This window comes from Mchenga conophoros, linkage group LG8, assembly GCF_057382185.1.
Source record: "Mchenga conophoros isolate Kocher_MC1m ecotype Shallow Benthic linkage group LG8, M_conophoros_male_GT1.1, whole genome shotgun sequence".
In the NCBI taxonomy this organism is placed as follows: Eukaryota; Metazoa; Chordata; class Actinopteri; order Cichliformes; family Cichlidae; genus Mchenga; species Mchenga conophoros.
The window spans coordinates 26,654,951-26,676,533 of NC_140533.1; the positions used below are offsets into that span (position 1 = coordinate 26,654,951).

At 42.1% G+C, this 21,583-nt stretch overlaps 1 protein-coding gene across 5 annotated transcripts in view; it reads left to right on the forward strand.

Annotated features, from left to right (window-relative positions):
* LOC146568916 (rho GTPase-activating protein 44-like) overlaps positions 1 to 21,583 on the forward strand; it is a 97,616-nt gene continuing 76,033 nt past the window's right edge. For all 5 annotated transcript variants that reach the window (XM_085285308.1, XM_085285310.1, XM_085285311.1 and 2 more), the window contains exon 1: positions 1 to 301. In XM_085285308.1, coding sequence (XP_085141434.1) covers positions 249 to 301 — 53 coding nt within the window. In that variant the 5' untranslated portion in view covers positions 1 to 248. The remainder of the gene's footprint in view (positions 302 to 21,583) is intronic.

Consider the following 21,583-nt stretch of genomic DNA (forward strand, 5'->3'; position numbering starts at 1 on the left):
GAGAGAAACTGGTCCAGCATCTCCGGAGCGGCGGAGCGGAGCGGATACAGAGACGCGCAGTCCTCATCAGCAAAATGAGGAGGAATTAACGCGCCGACTGTCTCCCGTGTGTTTCCCACCGCGATGCACGCCGTGGATGTTTAAAGCCTCCTCGCCTGCTGTAGACCAGCGCGGACATCTGACTTTATCCCATCAATGAGATATGTAGAGTGGCTCTACCGCTCGGTGGTAACGCAGAAAAACACAAGATGAAGAAGCAGTTCAACCGAATGAGACAGCTCGCCAACCAAACAGTGGGCAGGTAAGCGTGAAACGGCGCGTTAGATTGGCCACACCGAGCTGCATGCGTCCCGCTTTAATTGGCTCTGGGTCAAGCGGCCAAAGCAGGAATTCGTCGGTTGTGTGTGTGTATGTGTGTACAGTATTCAGTCATTCACGCGTCGGGCTTTTGCTGCTCAGCTGGTTTGATTTGGACAAAGCATTAACTGTCAGTGTAGGTCACAGTTGCAGCTTGAACGGGGTGTGATTGATTGAGCTCAGCAGGAAGGAGCGTACCCGCACGCAGACGAGCGGGGAACTGACATGGTACCCAAGAAGCTGGGCTACTGCCCACTGACCAATGAAATCAAAGCAGAGGGCAGCTTCAAGGCATCCTGCTGCTGGAGGGGAGTCAACATACAGCCTCTATGAAGATGCTCAAGGCGCCTTTTAATCAAATTAGTGTGGCATAGCGGGTGATCTGTGGGATGTAAACTGGTGAAATATGTTTTTTTTTATGTTTGACGAGGCATTCAAAGACCAATCTTAAAACCCTGATGTAACCGGGTCCAAGTCCCTGCTTAGGGCGTAGTAATATTATATAAAAGTGCAGGAAGTTTTGGGGTGGGGTTTGCAGTGATGTTAATCGTTTGAGTATTTTATCCCAACATTTTACAGTTATATTTTTAAAACTGCAGCTGTGTCTATTGAGCTTCAAAAGAAGTTCTAGGATAGATGGGCTGAGTAGGAAGAATTCGAGATGGGAATTCCCAGTGAGTCATTCGGACTACACAATATTATCACAATGGCAACCAGTGCTGCCTCACATAATCTCACCAAGTTGCTCTACCTACCCACACAGCCCATTTGCCCCAGTGGTGCGATAGCTGGACCAACAGATGATTTGATCAGATGTTTATCTCTGGTGCCTGGATTGGTCTTTATTGGTCAGACAAGGCAAGAATTCACCTTACATTTTCTTCAGTCTTGCATTATGTTGTTTTGTCTTGCAGTATCCTGAAATCGAGTTCATCATCTGTGTTTTCACGAGTTAAGAAAGATTTGGCATCTTCAAAAGTTCCTGAATACAATATAATGGTTCCAAAACAGCTGATAAAACAAAAACAGGTCATTTAGCTTACCATAAAGATTGGAAACAGAACCCGAGGGTTTGTAGTCAATGTGGGACTGTTTTACGTAGTTTGGTCTAATGAAACATATCGATGCTAAAAAAAAATAAAAATAAAAAAGAGGACCAAATATTGAGCCCTGAGGAACTCCAATACTAATACAACTCAGTAACTAAGTTAATACATGATTATAGAACCTTTTGTATATGTTACTTTACAAGTGTCTGTAACAGGTGTGTAAAATACAGTATTTTCACTAACTGTATTGGAATTTTTTTTGGCTAATTATTGCTTTTAAATGGCATATTTCAGTTAAGAACGGGAGAAATCATTAGAAATTGGGAAAATTTCTTGCTGTTTCGTCTTTGATTAATATCTCAAACAACATTTGAGTCTTTCAGAGTTCAAGTGTTTGCTCCATTTCTATTTTTTGTCCTTGTTGAGGTGGGGCAGGTTGGCCTTTTTGTGCAAAAGCTTATAACTTGTAACTCCACCTTTTTCACCTATATATCCAATTCATGGTGAAATCCCAGAGTAGGTCCCTATTGTCTAAATTACTTTTCAGTGTTTTGGTGTCAAGCTTCAGGAAGAGCTTTTTTTTTTTTTTTAATCCTGGAAGTGCCTCACCATTCAAACCCAGTGGAAGAATGCAGAAGTGATTAATCCATAGTAAATCCTGACTGCACAAATTTGCATCAGATAGTACGCAAATGTGAAAATACTTAGGATTAATGTGTTTAGGTTTATGTGATTTATTTGTTATCAGTGCATCTGTTTTCTTCCTGCCAGGCCTGATGCTGCAGATAACTCTGGAGTTTGTTAAGCTCTCAGTCAAGATTGAGTCTTGTTGAAAGTATATAGCTCATTTTAGCTTTCATTGTTTGAAAACATGCTCAATATGCTTCCTCAATCAAGTGTAAAGTGCTATTTGATCCATGTAGGAGGACACGGGTGTCGTAGCCTCTTTAAGCCTTTGGGCCAAGCCTAGAGAGGAAGGAATCATATTTAAATTCCAGTTAAGATAGGTGTAGCTAAAGCTTTTCTGTAAATAGGTGTTGTGAAGACTTTGTCTCTGCTTCTGTTTTCCCACCACACCCATAGCTGAACTGAAAATAAATGTCATATGTCAATACTGCACCCTTGGCAGTTTGTCTTGTGTTCTGACGTGTTGTTTAACCCATTAAAATTATTACATAACCTTACAACAGAAACACTGTCGTATATGCAAACAGGACCTGTCTAATAAGGACATGGAGTGATTTGTAGCCTGTTGTTAACTGCAGCTCCACCAGGTTTATTATAAAGCATTATGGTATGCACTGCTGAGGTGATGTAAGTACTGTAAAACCTGTTTGTTTTGCTTGGCTGACAGCACTAACTGACAGTGATGGCATGCAGACAAGGTTTCATGGCATGCAAAACTTTTACTGTAGATTAGTACTTCAGATTATACAGTAATACATTTGTCTCATCATCCTAAATTTCTTCTCTAGCAGTGCAGAGTACCAAAATATACAGTCCCCCAGCAGATGAGTTTTTCCCCACAGAAACCAGATCTGAATATTACAGGGTTACGTGAAGAGACCTTCTAAAACCAAGTCCAAAATTAACCAAAGCCAAAACAGGTCCAAACCAGCCACCAATGATGACCGAGATTAACCTCAAAATCAGTCTTCAACCCAGCTCCTTATTCAGTCCAAAACCAGTAGAGCCTGAAAGTTGTCTAAAACCAGAATCCCCAGCTTAGCATCATGCAGTGAGTCTGAGGTTCCCTAAAGTGACAGAAGACACCAGAGATCTGAAATCTGCCCCAAACCACCTGATCATAAATGATTTCATGAAGAAAAACTTAAATCCCTATAAACTTACAAAAAGTTCCCCTAGATTCTGGGACCAAGTGCTACGTGCCTTGAAAAACTGCACTAAGCTGCAGCCGGTTTAAAGCAAATTGTTATGAGCATCCTCAATTTACTTTTGGAGGCTAAAACGTTTTTATGCAGCATCTTACTCGGCTACACGCAGAGTGCAGGCAGAGGCGCTGATACAAATCAATGAAAAAGGTATTACTGCAGCTAATGCCAAGCAAAGTGAGCTTGGTAGAGGTATCAGAAATCCCCGGAGGACATTTTCCCATTACGAAAAAATTACGGGAATTATGCCCTACTTGGGCCTGAGGGGACAAAAGCTTTAATGCACTTCACCAAATAAAACCAAACAATTATTGGTAAGTATTACAGACACAAAAAGGCCTGTGTGGTAGGTTAGTTGCTTGTTTATTTCCCCTTCTTCTTCTTCTCTAGAGCCCAGTGAGGCGGAACATCCTGGTAATGAGTTCTAACCTGTATCATAAGAAGCAGAACAGCAGGGGCAATTAGTCATATTTAGAGGGTAGAGACTCAACACGCTGCCCGACGGCTGGCCACACAGGTAATTGCTGAGATCTTCTCCTTGACCTTGGCAGCCTGCATCACCCGGTTTGTGTTGACGGCTGCAGACATCAGCTGCTGCTGACCTCAGTGACCATAAACTACACGGACAATTTGTCCGCTTCATAATTATCATTTCACAATTAGTGCTTCTAAAATCCCCTAAACGTGCATTAATGTTGACAAGTCATTTTTTTACATTCTTCAGCTGTGAAATTGCAGATTTGAGGCCAGCTTTTTTCACATGCTGCTTGAGGGTCTAAATAACATCTTGTTAGCATTCATAACCAGGTATGAGCTTCCGAAACTAACTAAGAGAAAGTAAAAAGACAGTTAGGAAGGGAAAGTATGACCAATACTGCTTTCCAGATCCTTTAATATTCAGTTTAACTCCATTTGAAACAATTCAGTATTCAACAATCAATATACAACAGCAGTTACGCTGGTTTTAGAAGTTCTGGGGACCAGCTGGGGGTGAGTACAAACTGCAGAGGTAATAAATAATTCAAAGCTTTGTTTTCTGTTTGCATTGGCATTGCTGATAATACTGCGTTCCAATGGAGCTGGGAGTGATGTCACTCCCAAGGTCAGTGCACTCCAGTAGTAAAGTTGCATTTTTTTTTTTGCTAATTAGTAAGGTAGAGCCATCAATGCATCGCCAGAAATACAGAGCAGTGCTTGTTTTTTTGCAGCACGTTCATGGATAGAGCCTGGTCAGTGCGCTGCTTACGGCTTATTTAGTTTCTCAGTTTTATCTGCCGCCACATGGGATTGTTAAATCAGGGTTAGTTGGGCAGCTCCAACTTTGGAAATTCCAATTCCGACTTCAAATGGAATGCTGCATAAGAAATCTGAAGCGCAATCATAGCCAGCGAGAGGTTGGTAATTCATTTCATTGGTTGTATTTATCTGTTTGTTTGTTTTTTGTCTGTTGATGAAGATTACGCTGCTCAGTTCTGGTCAACTGTCACATATCTATTTATTTATCTACATTTATCATGTCGCTCCTGCTTGTTTTTTGTTTAGCTTTCTTGTTTAAATGCTAAAAAAATCTGGACATTTCTAATCCCATTTTGACAAATATTACACTGAAATGATGTAGAAATTGGGAGACATTTTCTTGACATGAAAATATCGCAGGCTGATTTGGATTCAGATGTCTTTGTGGATGCATGGAGGGACTTTTCATCCTTGGTGGAGTAATGCAGTCAGCGCTATAATTCTCTCTTCGTTGTGAATGTTTAGCAAGTTGAGGAGAATAGCTAGCAAAGATTTTTGCATTGTGTTGTGTATTTACTCTGCTGCATAGAGGCTCAATAACGTAACGTAAAGAGCTCTTGCTTAATCTTACACTAATATTTTTTGAAGGTGGCTTTTTGCTTGTGCTGCGTCAAGTGTGTTTGAACAATCACAGTTTACCCGCGTCACTCCAAGACGCTATTATGACCTACTCAATAGCAGGAGTTGCTTAACACCCCGAATACAGATTTGTAAGAACTACAACAGGCCCCAGTTCCTGCAGTGCAGACACAACAAATGACAGATAAGCTACCTCCAATTAGAAAAGATGTTTGGTTCTGAGTAAGTGAAAACTGCTACTTTGAGGCTACAAGCTTTTCTTGGTGTCATGAGCAGGGCTGGATGTCACTGTGAAACTGGGGGTACTGTTAGTTACACGGTAGGCTTGCATTCTCTGCTTTAATCTTCGTTTAGCTGCAGTAGTGACCATCATTTATAAAGCAAACATTTTGTACGCAGTGGGACTTGAAGCGACTGAGACGTCAACTGGAAGGTTTTCCCACAAAATAATTGTTTGGCCCATGTTTGTGGTTTCTTTGGGCCAAATTTGACCTTAACTTTTGCCTAAGAAAGCCATCAGTAACCCAGATTAAACTCCAATGTGTCTGCTTTGGGTTTATTCAGGCAGTAGGGAGTGGAGAGCTGTTTTCTCCCCCTGCTGGCCATCAGAAAAAAATGCAGGTTTAAGCCCCTGCCACAATGACTTCTCTGCTTCCATCTTTTATGCAGAGTCTATAATCCTAAACTCAGTCTTTCCCGCCTCATGTAAACAGAAGTGAAAGTGCCTTGTTGTCTCTCTATGTTAACATTTTACTGGAAATCTGATCCCAGACTTTGTTTACACATAGCACGCTCATTTGTGTTTGTACTCAGTCTGGATATGAATGCATATTTTACCCCGTAAAGCATTTGAATTTAATTTTTCATCCTTTACAGTTCAGTAAGGTGCAACATAAGTAACCACGAGAAAGATTAAGCTCATACCATGTATTATTTATTAGTATTAATTCACTTCTAACATGTTTATTTGTCAATTTTGTGTCTATAGACTTACTTCACAATACAGTGAGCCTCTCACAAGCTTGGCTAATGTGTTTTGTATGTATTATTCATATATCTTTGCATTTTATTTAAGTATGTATCTGCTTTGTAGTGCAATTTAAGCTTATGTATGGAATATGTAGTTTATCTTTTTCCTTTCTGCTTGTCTTCAGCATTAGAGTGGCATTTGCAGCTTCCAAAAAAAACCGCAGGAAACAGGCACACTGGCATCTTCGAACTAATGAAGCATCTCCCTCCAGGATGACATTGCTGCATTGCTCCAGTTAAGGATATAGGTCAAGAGAGGTTCAGACACAGTTAAAATCATCTCTAAAACAGTCAGTCTGCACCATTAATCCTGCGTAATGCTGCGTAAACTGTGTGCCTGAATGAAAATGTGTGACTCTCTGTGAGCACAGCGAGGTTATGGCAGGAAGGCGATGGGCTTAATCCTCTTTTGGCGCCGTCACTTCTTCTGCAGAGTATTTTTAACTCATCTACTCATTCACATTTTTGTGTCGGTGATAAATGAATCTGACTGGTTATTTGCCTTGTGGGGTCACTCTGTAAAAACATTTGTCCCTATAGTATTCAGAAAAAGAAATATATTCAGTTGAGGCGTTGCAGAGGAGGCTGAAGAATGTCACGGCGAGATAAGACTAAAAACCGCAAAAAATCTATTAAAGACTTGTGGAAAAATGGATTCGTAATCTTCATCGACAGGCAGGGAAATTGTTTCCTTTGGTCACTGTGTAATGTTCAGGCTTCAGTTCACCAAACCTCAGAAACTGCTGTTTGTATTTGTTCCATTTTATTTATTTATTTGTCCCCAAACCATCACCTCCCGTCAGCCCAGGTAAATTATATGTTTCTTTCACAGCACAAAAAAACCCCAAAATAAAAAACAGGCATGCCCTTAATGCCTTTATTGTTTTGGTTATTCATTTCATGCATTGTTATTTTCCCTGACATATTCTGAGCTGCAGGACACAATAGTGAGTTTGTGATTGATGGGTGAACCTGTGTGACCAGTGATTCTTGTTGTTCTCTGTGGACTGCATGCACGCTGTTGATGTCTGTGCTTTGTTGTTCTCCCTTTGATGAAACCTGAGAAAGTACCCGGCCACGCTTGTTAGGTTTTATTCGACGGCAGGAGGGAGGATGGCGCGATGTGCCGCCCCGTGGTGATGCTGACGGGCTCGCAGACCTCTGCTGCTGCCCGTGACACGGTTTGATCTGTCGGAGCAAGAAGCTGAACAGCCTGACGCTGAGATTCATCAAAGAAGCGAGTCATTTTCTTCTCCCTTCATCTATGTGCTGTCCTCTGATACTCCCGTCTGTTTTAGATCTCTGCACTGTCATCAGTGTGAAACTAGATCTTTTATATTAACGATTGCAGACAAAGCCACAATCAAAATATTTATGAGGTTGTAACACAGGTTCAGGTGTAATGTTACTGCAGGTACAGAGCAATTCAAAAACGGGATATTTCTAAGAAACAAATAAGCCTGCAAATCAAAAAATACTACTTAAAAAGCCGAAACCAAAAAAAAATCTTCTGCCTTCCATAAGTCAAAAATTTTGGGCTATTATCTCAAAATTTCTATTTAACACTGTAAAGCTTGAACCATAATTGAATCATCGCCAGGTCAACTTTTTGAGATCTCTAACCTGAAATTTCCACCTGTTGATGGTAAAAAAACATTCTTCCCAAGTGGGAGAAACAAGCCTCCATACTTCAAAACTGACCAAACCAAATCAGAGCAATCGATATACGAGTGGATCAAACCATTATAAACTGAATGAGGGGAAGTTACAATAAAATAAAACAGAATATAAAATAGAAACACACCCTGTTCCCGCCTCATGCTGTTACATCACTTGTTAGTGCCTCAGCAGCTTTGTGAAAATCTGAAATGAATTTTATCGAGGTTTTAAAACAATCTGACAGTCGTCTCCACAGTGACACCTACTGGCCACTCTTGCTGTCATCATACTTTGATAATGCTATTTTACGGACAAGTATTGCACAAGCAAAACAAACCTTAATGTTGTTCTGTTTCAGCATTATATAAACAAAACTGATTTTAACTGATCTGGTTTTAACATGATTGTTTCACTTGCTAAACATCAGTTAGCCATGCTCATGTGACCTAGGTGTTTTCTCCACAGGGACACCTACTGGCCACTTTTGTTGTTGTCACACCTTGAGAAATCTAAACAGTGACGCAGACAACATTGCAACTGCAAACGAGGCAACTTATTATACCAAGCTATCAATAATTATGATCAACACATGAGCAGAGTCTGTTAAAGACAGCATGCTGTGACTGTAATGAAGTGTGCTTCAGCAAATACTGCTGTCACCCTGTGGTGTTAACACACACGAGGCTGTTTCATAGTTGCATAGTAATTCAGTGCAACACACAACAAATGCATTTATGAAATAAATCCATTCAAAATCCATTCATGTATATCTGTGCACTTGTTGCAGGTAGATGCAGGTATAAGATATAAATATATAGATATACAGCACATTGTTCCTGCAAATAAACCGGTGGATCACGTGTCCTTGAATACCTTTGTTTTTTCTGTGTCTTTACGTTGCTGTCCTTTTTCATTTTCAATAATTATTTTTTGTTGCTTTTGTATCATTTCTTCATCCCGCCATCATCTTTGTTTCATTTCTCCTCAAACAGTTGGTCTGTTCTCCAGAATTTTATCTAGCGCCGAAATCAGCAAAACAGCTGCATTAAGGCAATTTTCTTAATTGAAACCTTTGCTCTGTGAGTTGTTTTGGAATTTTTGTGCTCTGTTCATGTTTTTGCCATCAGCCAGTGAAAGGCTTGCTTCTTGTTTTGCGTTTCTTAATATACAGAATCTTGTCAGATCTATTTTGCAATGTCTGGGAAACTTGCGAGGAGCTCAGTGAAGCCCCAACAATTGATTATTTGTCTATTTGGACTTCCATGTGTCTGTAAGCGGCTGCAGGATTCCTCGTGGCTGCTAAATCCAGCTGTGTACACTTCCGTGTTTTATTGGCCACTTTCTAAAACGTGTTTTACAGTTTGTGTTTTGTTGTTTGTGCAAATAGAGCGTTCCTATCTTGCATGTGTATGTTGGGTTTGTACAAATGTCTCCATAGAGCTGAACATAAATTATGCTAATGCCTCCCTCCCATCCCATTCACATGCCAGATCATCCAGTTGAAAGTTAATGAGCCCATTTGTCAAACACGGAGCTGTATCATCCTCTGGATTTGATAATTGATCGCCCTTAATTTGAACAGAATTAAGTTTTCAGGCTGCTTTGCAGAGTGTGTACAGTGGAAATATGCTGACCTGAAAGCAAAATGAAATAATTAAGGTTAGTGCTGATGGTAGCTACGAGCTGAAGGCGTAAAGAGGAACGGACATGGGTGGCATTATGTTTACAGCGTGAAGCGCTGCATCTCTCCAGGCTCCTCTGAGGTGTTGGCACTCGGAGAGGTTTGTTATGAGCATCATTAGAGGCATTTCTGTCTACCAGTGCACACTCATGTGTGGGCTCATTTGTGTGTGTGTGTGCATATACGTAAAAATCTGTGTGTGTGGGCTCATGTACCTGTCCAAGTCTTCCTCACTGATCATGATGAAAGTCTATTAATGAGGGCTTCCTACAAATAGTTGGAAACTGACCCGTTTTGCTACCTTCACAGTGCTTACAAATTTGTGAGACACAGTAGCAGCTGTGACACTGCAGAGGGAACAGAACACAGTTAAAGGAGCAGTTTGGGAAATGCACAGATTTTTTTTGTTTTGTTTTGTTTTGGGAGTGAGGTGAGACTCTTACAGCTGGGTTTGTCAGCACCTTTAACCTAATGTACATTTATTTTTTTCAGCTTTCTGAAAATTCAGTTAAAATTGATCTACATTTGGATGAAAACCTAGTTAAGGAAAAGTGGTTATCTAATATATATATTTTTAAACTCAGGGGCTCAGGGAGCGTGTTTGGGTGATTCTGTTATCTTACTGTGATGCTACCATATACCAGCTCTATATAAAAGATGGATGTAGCCACCTTGAAATTGCCTGCCAATTTAAAGAGTTTGGCATCATTGGGCCATCTGAGTTTTGTGAAACCAAACGCGACCTTTTTCAGATAAGACGGTAGAGATGGGTAGCTATCAGCTAACGCTATTGCTGCCTATCTAGGTCAGTAAGGTCGTAACTCACTGTGATAGTGCTGGAGTCTGTATTTTTTAAACTCAGGTGAGCCAGGCTAGCGGTTTTCTCATGGTTCTTTTATCTGTTCTGTTTAACTGGGCTAACATGATGACTCCACCTCCGTTCGTGGTGAAACTATTTGAGACAGTCTATCCTTTATATACAGTCTATGTACCAAAGTCCTCGCCGTCACTACCTTACGAGCGAGGTGGTGGTTCTGACTGTGAAACCAAGGACTGCATCCTCATTGGCTAAAAAGCGTACGAACAGCGTATGAACTAAATTTACAAAAGGCATGCATGTTCAAAGTGACCTGAAACTACCAATCGAGCCCTTCGAATTATTGGGGGGGGGGCTGAGTAACTGCATTCACATTCAAACCTGGAAGCTACAGCTGTCATTTATAGACAGTATTCTAAGTAGTATGCTTTATTTCTCTACATGAAATGCAAAAATGCTTCAAACTGAAACATTACTATTTCAGGATTATTTTATTATTAAAGTTTTAGAAAAATTTGCTTTGACTTCAACACAACTAAACCTTTATTAATAAAGAGGTGGTTAACGTCAGGATACAGAAGCATTCCCAGCCCTCCTGGTTTTCCTTACCTTGACTGTATTTTTCCTCTGCTTGCCTCTCATGCTCATTTCCATGCCTGCCCCGTCTCTTTCTGTCTTCACCATCTTGTTAGTTTGACATCCTTTGCAGCCCCTCAGTCCTCTAGCCTAAACTTTAGTTTGTGAAAGCGCAGCACCTTCTGAAATGTTGCTTTGACAGTTCTGCCCTGAAGGTAATTAGCATAGAGAGAGAGAGAAGATGATATGGTGGGACTGTTGACAAAAATAGCCTCGTCTGACACGACGGCTGATTAGATATTCTCCTCCAGCTCACAGAACTGGATCGTGTATCAGTTTTAATTACTTGCGATTTTAAAAAAAAGTGAAGATTTTAGGTTCAAATATGAGTTAAAAAAAAGAACCACAGACACGTTCTCTGGTCCTGTCTGTCAATGCTCCTCTGAGACGCCAGGTACTTGGGTGAATTTGACGGAGTTACTTGGGGAGATGTCATTGCCAGTGGAGCGTTATTGAAATCACTGGAGTGTGTTGATGGAGACGCTGCTCTGGGTTGTTGCTGAGCCACCGAGGAGCCGACAAACAGATGCCCAACCTCCTCAGCTCTGCTCCTTCTGCTGCTGAACACAAGCTGGCATTTAGAAAATTGTTTTTCTTATTTACAAAGTTTGGAAATCAACCAGCATGCTGCTTAGATGCCAGCTTAGTTATTCGAATAGCTTAGCAGGGAGGAGGTTTTACATCTTTTTTACCTTCAGGGAGGTTTGACTGAGAACAGTTGCTGTTTTCATTTGGATATTTATTAGATATCTGAGAGGTGACAGATAGGAGAAGACTGCAGATGACACTGCTGCTGTGGTGTTTTCTTTATTCATAGCAGTTCTCATTCCCAGAACGTCGGATACTGCTGTTGTGTCACATCTGTCGGAGCCTCACAGAAATGCACAAGCTGTCCTTCAGCAGTAGAGTGCGGCGAGGGCGTAAGGACACGCAGGGTGAGGCAGTGATGACATGTCTTGTCTCTTTGCTGTTTCTTTTCACCCTCTAAATGTTCATACATTTCTTTTAATTATTAGTCATTATTAATCCCTCAACCAGTTACAGCAGATGGCTGCACCTCCTTGAGGAGGGATCTACCTCTTAAAAGGGAGTTTTTCCTTCCCACTGTTGCCAAATGCTTGATCATAGGAGGAGGTCCGATTGTCGGGCTGTTCTCTGTATCGTTGTAGGGTCTTTACCTTTCAAAATAAAGTGCCTCTTGGTGACTTTTGTTGTGATTTCGTGCAATACAAATGAAACTGAATTTAAGTTCAGGCATCAAAACTGAATGAGGATCCTGATTTCTGTTTACACTGCTTTACAACAATGACCTCGCTTGTTAAAATTAAAGTTAATGATACCAAATGTCATTGGAATGTGAGCACACATTTAGATTTAGAAAAAAGTGCTTGTATGAATGTGTGTGTGGGAAAAGGGTTATGCAGCCCTCAATTTCTTTACCTGCACGTTTTGACGTTGGCGCCGCACCCTAGTTGAAGACAAGAGTGTACAATCATGGTGTTGGTTTCTTTTATGACACGAACAGGAGGTCAGAGATTCACATATTTGAAAAGATGAGACATTTTTGACTTTGGAAAAAAACTCTGCGATTTCCTGGCTTCAGGGTTTGACTTCTTCTTCTCCTGTACCAGTGCGGATGTGGAGACTTTGAGTGGTGATACTTATCGTTAAGGAGAATACTGCAGTGGTGATAACTAATGGACAGCCATGAAGACATCCACATTCATCTTTGTGTGGAAACCGTAACGCTGGTGCATTGTGGAGTATTTAGCATTTAAAAATATTCCAGTATCTCTTTGTGTCCAATAATTGTCGTGGTCGGTGGGTCAGTGAACGCTACCAAAGGGCCCTTCTGTGTTTTGGTCAGACTCTGGCACAGTGACAGTACTTGACACCTTAGGATGACAGCACACCATGGCAGCGGTTTGTTTTGACAACAGTTGCGAGAAACATTAGCTGCTCTGAATTCAGTAATATGGGTGTGTTTCATTACCAGATTGCATTAGAATCAGAATCAGAATCAGAATCAGAATGGGTTTATTGCCAGATGTTGAGGTTTACAACATTAGGAAATTGCTGCGGTGCTTCAGTGCAAACAATAAGAATTAAAGTGCTATGTAGAAAGAAAGATATGTGCATGAGATATACATGAGATATATACATGAGAATAAGAATTATGAGTGCTACGTAGAAAGATATATACATGAGTGCAGGTGGTGATCAGTGCCAGACATGAAATGATGCAGTGACACAGCGTAGGGTCATGAGTTAGTGGCGGGGACAGTCATATGGTTATTGTTCATGTGTCCAACAGCAGAGGGGAAGAAACTGTTCTTGTGGCGAGAGGTTCTGGTGCGAATGGACCGGAGCCTCCTGCCTGAGGGGAGCAGGTCAAACAGACTGTGTCCAGGGTGAGAAGGGTCAGCTGAGATCCGAGCTGCACGCCGCAGTGTCCTGGAGGTGTACAGGTCCTGCAGAGATGGGAGTCTGCAGCCAATCACCTTCTCAGCAGAGCGCACAACACGCTGCAGTCTCTGTTTGTCCCTGATAGTGGCTCCAGCGTACCACACGGTGATGGAGGAGGTGAGGATGGACTCGATGATTGCAGTGTAGAATTGCATCATCGTCCGTGTTGGCAGGTTGAATTTCTTCAGCTGCCTCAGGAAGTACATCCTCTGCTGGGCTTTCTTGATGACGGAGGTGATGGTGGGCTCCCACTTCAGGTCCTGGGTGATGGTGGTACCCAGGAAGCGGAATGAGTCCACAGAGGTGATGGGGGTGTCAGTCAGGATGATGGGGGGGAGTGGGGCTGTGTGCTTCCTGAAGTCCACAATAATCTCCACTGTCTTCTGGGCATTCAGCACCAGGTTGTTGTGGCTGCACCAGGACACCAGACGTTCAACCTCCCTCCTGTAGGCAGACTCATCCCCGTCAGAGATGAGCCCAATGACGGTGGTGTCATCTGCGAACTTGATTAATAGCTGTAACTTGTAGCTGAGGTGTCTTTATTGGGTGGGCTGGACCCCTGAGGCCCTCCATAATGCTGATGCTTGACTAATCTGAACATCTTTTGGCTCTGTGGATACGGGAGATGGTGAGAATTTAGAAAAAGGTGTCCACCTCACCAAGACAGATAGTCAGAAGTCTTTTATAAGAGTTAGGGTGATCTTTGATGAATAGTCCAGTAGTTCTCAGTGGATATTTAATTTCATATTTACTTCCCTAATTCGTCCAGTAAACATGGAAAAAGCAAAGGTAAAAATGATTTTCTCATGCTTTCTATCAGACTGGATAGAATATATTCAGGGTGGCACTGTTGGTTGAACAAAACCTGACAGCTTAAGCCGTCATCTCAGGCTCTGGGACTATCTGTGCATACACACCTGAACCCATAGAGAGATTTGTGTTCAATATCTTATTGAAAAACCGCGGGTGTTAATCTGCCGCTCCACTCTTCTGGTTTCAGTCTTTCCACCAGATGCTGCAGGGATTTTTCCTCCCTTATCAGCCGCCGGGGCATTAGCGAGGTCTAACCCTGATGTCGGCTGATAAAGCTCACAGTTGGTGTTCCAGTCAGTCCAAAGAGGTTTGATGAGGTTGATGTCGGGGCTCTGTGCGGGCTGTCTTTCTCGTCATGTTGGAAAAGTGTTTTCAAAAGAACTGAAGGGTCCTAAAAGCATCAGAAACAACAGGATGGGTTTTCACATAATTTCAGTTGGCAGCACAGAAACCAATTCCCCACAACTCCTGGGTGCAAGCGCCCAAACGGCGTTCTGTGACACACCCATGTTGCCTAAACAGCTGGGGTGCCTCAGCTCTGTCGACACCGATGTTATCCACCCAGCTCTGACCATACTCCACCTATCCTGTGTGATGACGAGCACCCGGCACAGCTGACTCATCCTGGAAACATTAGCTCAGCTGACACCGGTTTCCACCGCTCTTAAAAACAGCCTGCAACCTCTGCGGACTATTAGACACTCTCAGCTGAAACCAGAGACGGGCATCCACACCAAGAGGAGCCTCAACACAACAGGAAACGACGTCACCACGGAGCGGGTACTCCCAGAGCTCCTCAAATATTTTCACAGTTGTAATTGAACCTAATTGTGAGATGAAATCCGCTGAAGTGGCTGCAGGAGGTGGAGGCACGCTGATGTCTCTTTCACAGCTCTGCAGCTGAGCGTAGCCGAGCTGCCAAGCAGCGTCCTGGAGAAAATACATCATGTCAACATCCTGTCACCCGCTGATGCAAACAGGAGGGCTCATGTGGATCAGGGACGGTCTGAGGGGGCCCACAAGTAAACATTTCTGAACTGTGATAGAGTGCAGCATGAAGATAGGTTGTCTTTTTCTCTGTGCCGCGACCTGTGATGCATTGACTCAGCATGAGGTGAATGGGACAAGAAGTCAGTTGCATCTGCAGCGGTTCCCCTCGGTGCTCGATTTCTGCAATTTAGATCAAAAATTGCACTCGAAGTCAACGACCGGGACAGAAGCACTTTGCTTCGAGCACGAGCCTAAAAAGTTTTGTAGCTTCGAGGTTTGCCTCAGCCCTTTGGAGCCCACTGTAAGTGCAGAATAGCACTTTCCCCTCCGGCCCCAGCTACGAGTTCCCACTGAGCCAATTTAATCTACATGGAAGTGACATCATGATGATGAAATTCGCTTTTCTAGGCCGTGGGAACGTTTTATAAATAGGCCACAGTCACAGATTAAAAGGCTTTAGAGTTTTTATTCACAGGCCTTCAAACACTGCAGCATGATTAACATCATTATTATAGTTTACACAAGTTTTTATTGTTCTGAGCTCAAGTTTTCCAGTGTGTATCTAGATTTTTAGTTTTTTAATTCATCAAATGAGAGATATAATAAGTTCAGAACATGCAATATTACACAAACACAGACATAGTCTCAACATATGCACTAATTCCCCCTTATTAGCAGCTCAGCGATACTTACCAAGCACTTCATGGGACACCTTGCCAGTACCAGGCTGAACTCCCTTTTTCCTTCCCTCCTGCTTTAATTCTTTGTGGCACAGATTCAACACGTTGCTGGAAACATTCCTCTGAGACTTTTATCCGTATTCACACGAGAGCATCGCACAGTTGCTGCAGATTTGTCGACTGCCATGTCACCTCCTGTTCCACCACATCTGGTGATGTTTGAGCAAAGTGAATTCATTGTCATGTTCAAGAAACCAGTTTGAGACGATTTCATCTTTGTGACGTGGCGGTTTATCCTGCTAGAAGCCGCTATCAGAAGATAATGTGGTCATTAAGAATGATTCACACCGGTGCCACGCCTCCAAACCCTCCTTCGGTTTTAGTTCATTCACAAATCAGTTAAAATACAAATTCATATTCTCATCTATATAGGTTCCCCCAGTTCTACAACCTGTTTATTCTCGTTTACGTGCCCCACCCTTCCTCCCCTTCTTAACTTCTGTTTAGTACATGGGGATCTGCCAGGCCCAGTCCCCTTCGAGGCCTTCCCCAAACCACAGCTCAATTCATGTCCGAGCTTTTCACCTTTACCTACTAAAACACTGTCAACCCTAAAATGAGGGCCTGGGCCCAACTGGTGAATATATAAAATAATTATTTGTGGAAAAGATACTCAAAGCATATGAATAGCTGCCCAAACATCAGATGATGTGCACCAAAGACACATATAATTCCCAACACACATCATCATACTAGTTAAAATTATCCCAAGGATCCTAACACATAAATAAGACAGTAGCAGAGAAACTAATAGTATGAATCTCATATAGAGAGCTTTTGCAAGATGCTCACCATTCAGTGTTCAAAATCAAACATATTTTAGTTCCAAATGTTACTTTAAGTCTGATTGAAGACAGAAAAAGAGATTAACATTTTTAAGTGCTTTGAAGCTGATTCCAAGTTCGTGGACCTCTACAGGTCACTCTAAAACTTTAGCTTTAATTTTGTTTCTTTCACCTGAAAAGTAGTTTTTCTTTCCTGTGTTGTAGGTGCGGGAGGATAATCTCACAAATCCTCACGTCCTGCACTATACATCATACACACATTATGAAAATGTTACATTCAGTTAACCTCAGAAGTTTGTAACTATGTAAAAGAGGATCAGAGCCTGATGGACTGTGATATGGCCTGTATAACTTTTCCTTTGTCTTGATTTCTCTGTAATCTTATCATTTCTTACTGGAGAGATTATTGCTCTCCAATTTTGCTGTACTATAAGCATCACAGCACCTTTTGAGACCCTCAGCAGCTTTTGATAAAACCCTCTGGGATGACAAGTTTCTTTTATAAAGGCGAAATGTTTCAGAAGTTGGAAGGGTCAGGGACATTTCAAGAAAGGCTGAAGGTAACATAACTGACTAACTAACTCTCTACAAACATCCATGAGCTGAACACGCAGACAGTATTCATTCACGCTGTTTAACCCCAGAATTTGCCTCAGAATATTCAAATTATTTTATATTTCATCAGTATCAGCCTAATCCAGCAAAGGCTGTCTGTATACATTTGGGTGCATTGCAGAAGAAAACCGAAAAACTGCCAGTAGCTAATTTGACATGCTTTATTCGGCACAGAAATGTAAACAAATCTGTGTGGATCTGTCTGGAACCTCGGCTCTGTTTGAGCTCTCCTCTGTTGTCAAGCACATTCCCTCTCAGCCGTGCTCACATCAAACAATGGACCTCAGAGCCGACCATCTCAAAAGACCAGTCGGGCTGATGGAGTAGAGAAACCCTCCTCATTATTTACACATTATCTTGTGTAGCCGGCTCTCCCAGAAAGAGCCAGACTCATTCATTCATTTCTGTGTCTAATGGGGAGAGGTTTTTGCACCTCGCCCTGCTGTCAGAGAGATTTTTCCCCTCCCTGCAGGGAGAGGGTTTTGGCCTCATATGAGAGACACAGCGGCCATGATTTTATTTACTCATTCAAAATAGATTTCAGTTAAAACGACAGTATTTAAAGAGTATCTGCGCGTTCCCAGCTATCTGCGACATCATGGTCGAATCTGGTCACCGCAGATGAACAGCTGTTGACATCGTCTCACAGTTTGAATTAAAGCCACACATTAAAGATTAGTATAAATGTTCCAACACATAATCAACCATACGGTCAGATATTAATCCCAACATACACACTTCCATGCGTGCAAATAATTTAGGTGAAGACTGCGGCCCAAAATAAAGGGAAAAGATTAAGGGAAAGCAGAATCAGCCAACCTGAAGTTTGGGCACCACAACCTCAAAAGCACGATTGCTTCTGGTTTTAACCTCAGTGTGGGACAATTAGTAGATGCTGGTTAGAACTTTGGAGAGGCAGAATGAAAACACCTAAATTCAAAGATTAAAGTGTGGCTAAATGCTTGTGTCCACATGACGTATCTTAAATAACACGTCTTGTATGAAATTTTGTAAAACAGTATTAGCTGAGCCATCAGCTGATGTGTGCTGACGCTGAGATCAGTGGAGCCGCTCGGACTGTGGCTGAGCTTCAGGCCGTGCAGCTCGTGTTCTGCGACCTCCCCACCCTTCCCTGCACGTTCATGTAAACTGCAGATGTGGAGAGAAATGCAGAATGGAAAGAAGGATCTGGAATGGCTTGAAGATCTGCAGCCATCGGTGGATGTAGGCTGGCATTGAACTCTGTCGGGCTTATGGCTGAGCTGCACTTTGTGTCTTGCTTGACCTAATGCAAACTGAGATGGTAATCCCTGCAATATTTACACAAATATCACACTGTTTGTCTTGCAAGTTGGTGTACTGGGAATAGTTCTTTAATCTTGAACTTAAGAACAGGAACAGGAGGGACTCCAGTTGTATGATCGTATAATGAAAGCAATGAGTTTGCATTCCCAACAAATCTCCACATTTTCTTGTTGTCTGAAACCATTTCAGTCTAATTAAAGTGGTTAAAATTGTTTTTAATTACAGTTCTGGTGATTTTCCTTTATTCTGGATAAAATGTGCTTGTGGAACATGAAACAAATACCCTGAATCAGTGGGTAGAAAGGTGGAGAAATTGCTGTGTCACCTGCCAGTCAGCAAGGATCATCTCCATGCAGTCTGGTGGGATAACTGGCTCCTGTGTGATTCCATAAGGCTCCTCGGCGTTCATAAGTAAAGTCCGCCTGACCATTTGATCCACTTGGAATCAACAGATTAACACTGTTTGAAGGTGTGGTCAGACAAGCAGCCGTGCTGCCTCCTCCCACTGTACCTGTTGCCTTGTTACCACCACTCCTATCTATGTCTGTTAAACTTTAATGGGAAGTCAAACCCTCGGAGCTCAGGTGTCACTGTCGCTGCCTCGCTGACGGTGGTGTGAGACAAGGGGCAGGGGTGAAGAGGACACAAAGAGCAGGAAATTTTCACCTGCGTGCGTTTTCATGTCTGGCTATATTTAGTTTCTTTTCTCACCTTCAGCAAATCCAATTACAAGGCTGATGGAGGGCTCTGCTTTATGCAAAAACTGTTTAAAACACCGAGAGATGCACAGTTTCTCTCCAGGTACACAGCAGAGTACCACAGCTGTATTAATCCACAGCTGAAAATAGTCCCAACTTAAAAGAAAAACTGCAAAAAATGTAATATTATACACATGTGACCTGTTTTTTGCTGACTGTGACAGATGTTGCTGATTGGTTTTTCAATAAAACAATATTATCATGTAAAAAATCCTGTTGAAATGCAAATTTGATGCTATTTATCCACATATATATCACATTGCTGATATCCACATACAGCAGCAGGATGCTGTCGCAGGACGTAATCCTGTTATTTGTTCATTACAGGTGGAACAAGGATGTTGTGTGTCAGCTAGGAAGCATGCACATTCCTCCCTATGCACAGCAGCAGCACCAGGAAGTGTTTTATTTTGAAATACTCCACATTAAAGAGGCACGTTTTGGATTAAAGCTTTTTTGAGCTAAAAAAGTTGCATGTTCTGTTATAATGAACTGTTTTGTGTTTGCTCAAGTTATGTTTTGTCTACTTTTATGATGGATTAGAGCTGTGCTGATGGCACACGATGGTCTCCACAGCACTGTGGATGAAGGGTGACATGGTTTGTGTCTGCCTGAGGGGAACAGAGGAGTGATGATCTACAGAAGCATCTGCTCTCTCTTTTTCTTCATTTTCTCACCTTCATTTCCAGCATCTGTTCCTCTGCCTCACATTAGCCTCATCAGCTATAGATCACTCTAACAGGCCGCCGCCCACTCGACCTCGTTTCCACGCAGGAATCCCATGGCAACAGTTGAGTCATTTACTCGAGGAGCTGCTGGGGTGATGATGTAAACACACTGAGAGCGTAGGCAACTTCAGTGAGTGTAGTGATAACGGAGGCTGAGGCGTCTGGGGTAAACTGCCCTCGGCTTTATCTGTGGCACAGCTTTTCATACACCTGAGCTCCTGCCTTTTGTCCTTCCTCGTGTTATCACGCTCCTGAAATAAAATAATAACGCCAGTTGGACCCGATGCTGATTGCTTATTAAGGCTCTGAGGCTTTCATTGTGCAGTTATTCAGGAGCACCAGCTGCAGTTAATCAATTTTTTTCCCTCCACACTGCAGGGGTCCTCTCTGCTCACCTCTTAAACACCAAAGCTGCTAATGTGCTAGCCGAGCTTTTCACGCCAAACCACAGCAGCTGTCCGTAACCGTGATTATGGGCCAGAGGAAGGTGAATGGAGCTGATTTCCCTCACACAAAATGCAAATGTATTCTGCAGCTTTTATGGAACTTTATTACTGTTAAAGCAAACAAGAGGGACACAGTTATCATTGAGCCATTCCCCTTTTGTTAAATTAGCCCCACTCAGTCTAAAAATAAGTGCATTTTTCATTGTTAAATAATTTCTGTGTAATGAGTAAGCCATTACTGTAGTGCAAGATATAATTACTTAATTTCATATCACAGCTTAACTGTTTTGAAGCTATTTACCCAGTGATGTGTCTTTAATGGCCCGTGTTGTAAGCTTGAACATTGTTTTTATATAAAGCTGACAAGCTGCACAAACCTGTGCAGATAAACATCCAGAGGACAAACACAAGCAGCACAACAGGCTTTCATGCAGGACTGGATTTGGCATCCTTGCACGGACCCACAGTACAATTAAGATTTTCTTTTTAAGGATGGCAATGTTGACAATGTGCTTCACATTTTTGCTGTTATTCGTATTGTTATACGAACACTGATGACATGAAAGCAATGCGAAACAGCTTCATGAGTCACGGGTTTGCCTGTCAGGAGACAGATTTGTTTAGCTTTATTTTCACCCACTTTATTCTTTACTTTTATTTTCACTTGTTGGTTATGTTTAGGCACCAAACACTGCTGGTTTTGTTTAGGAACAGATGAGGATTAGGGTGCAGATATGCTGCAAGCAGTTTGAGTGTTAGCAGACAAGTTTGCCTCTGCAGCATCATACTGTATACCTCATTGCGACTGATTTCAACCACAAACTGCCAGACATTTTAAGATTTTGAGGAACAAAGATGAAAAATGTTGTCATGTTAATGTGAAACTATTATGTCGCCTATCTGTGTATCCTGGAAGGATGCTCCTGACATTCCCCTTTAAAC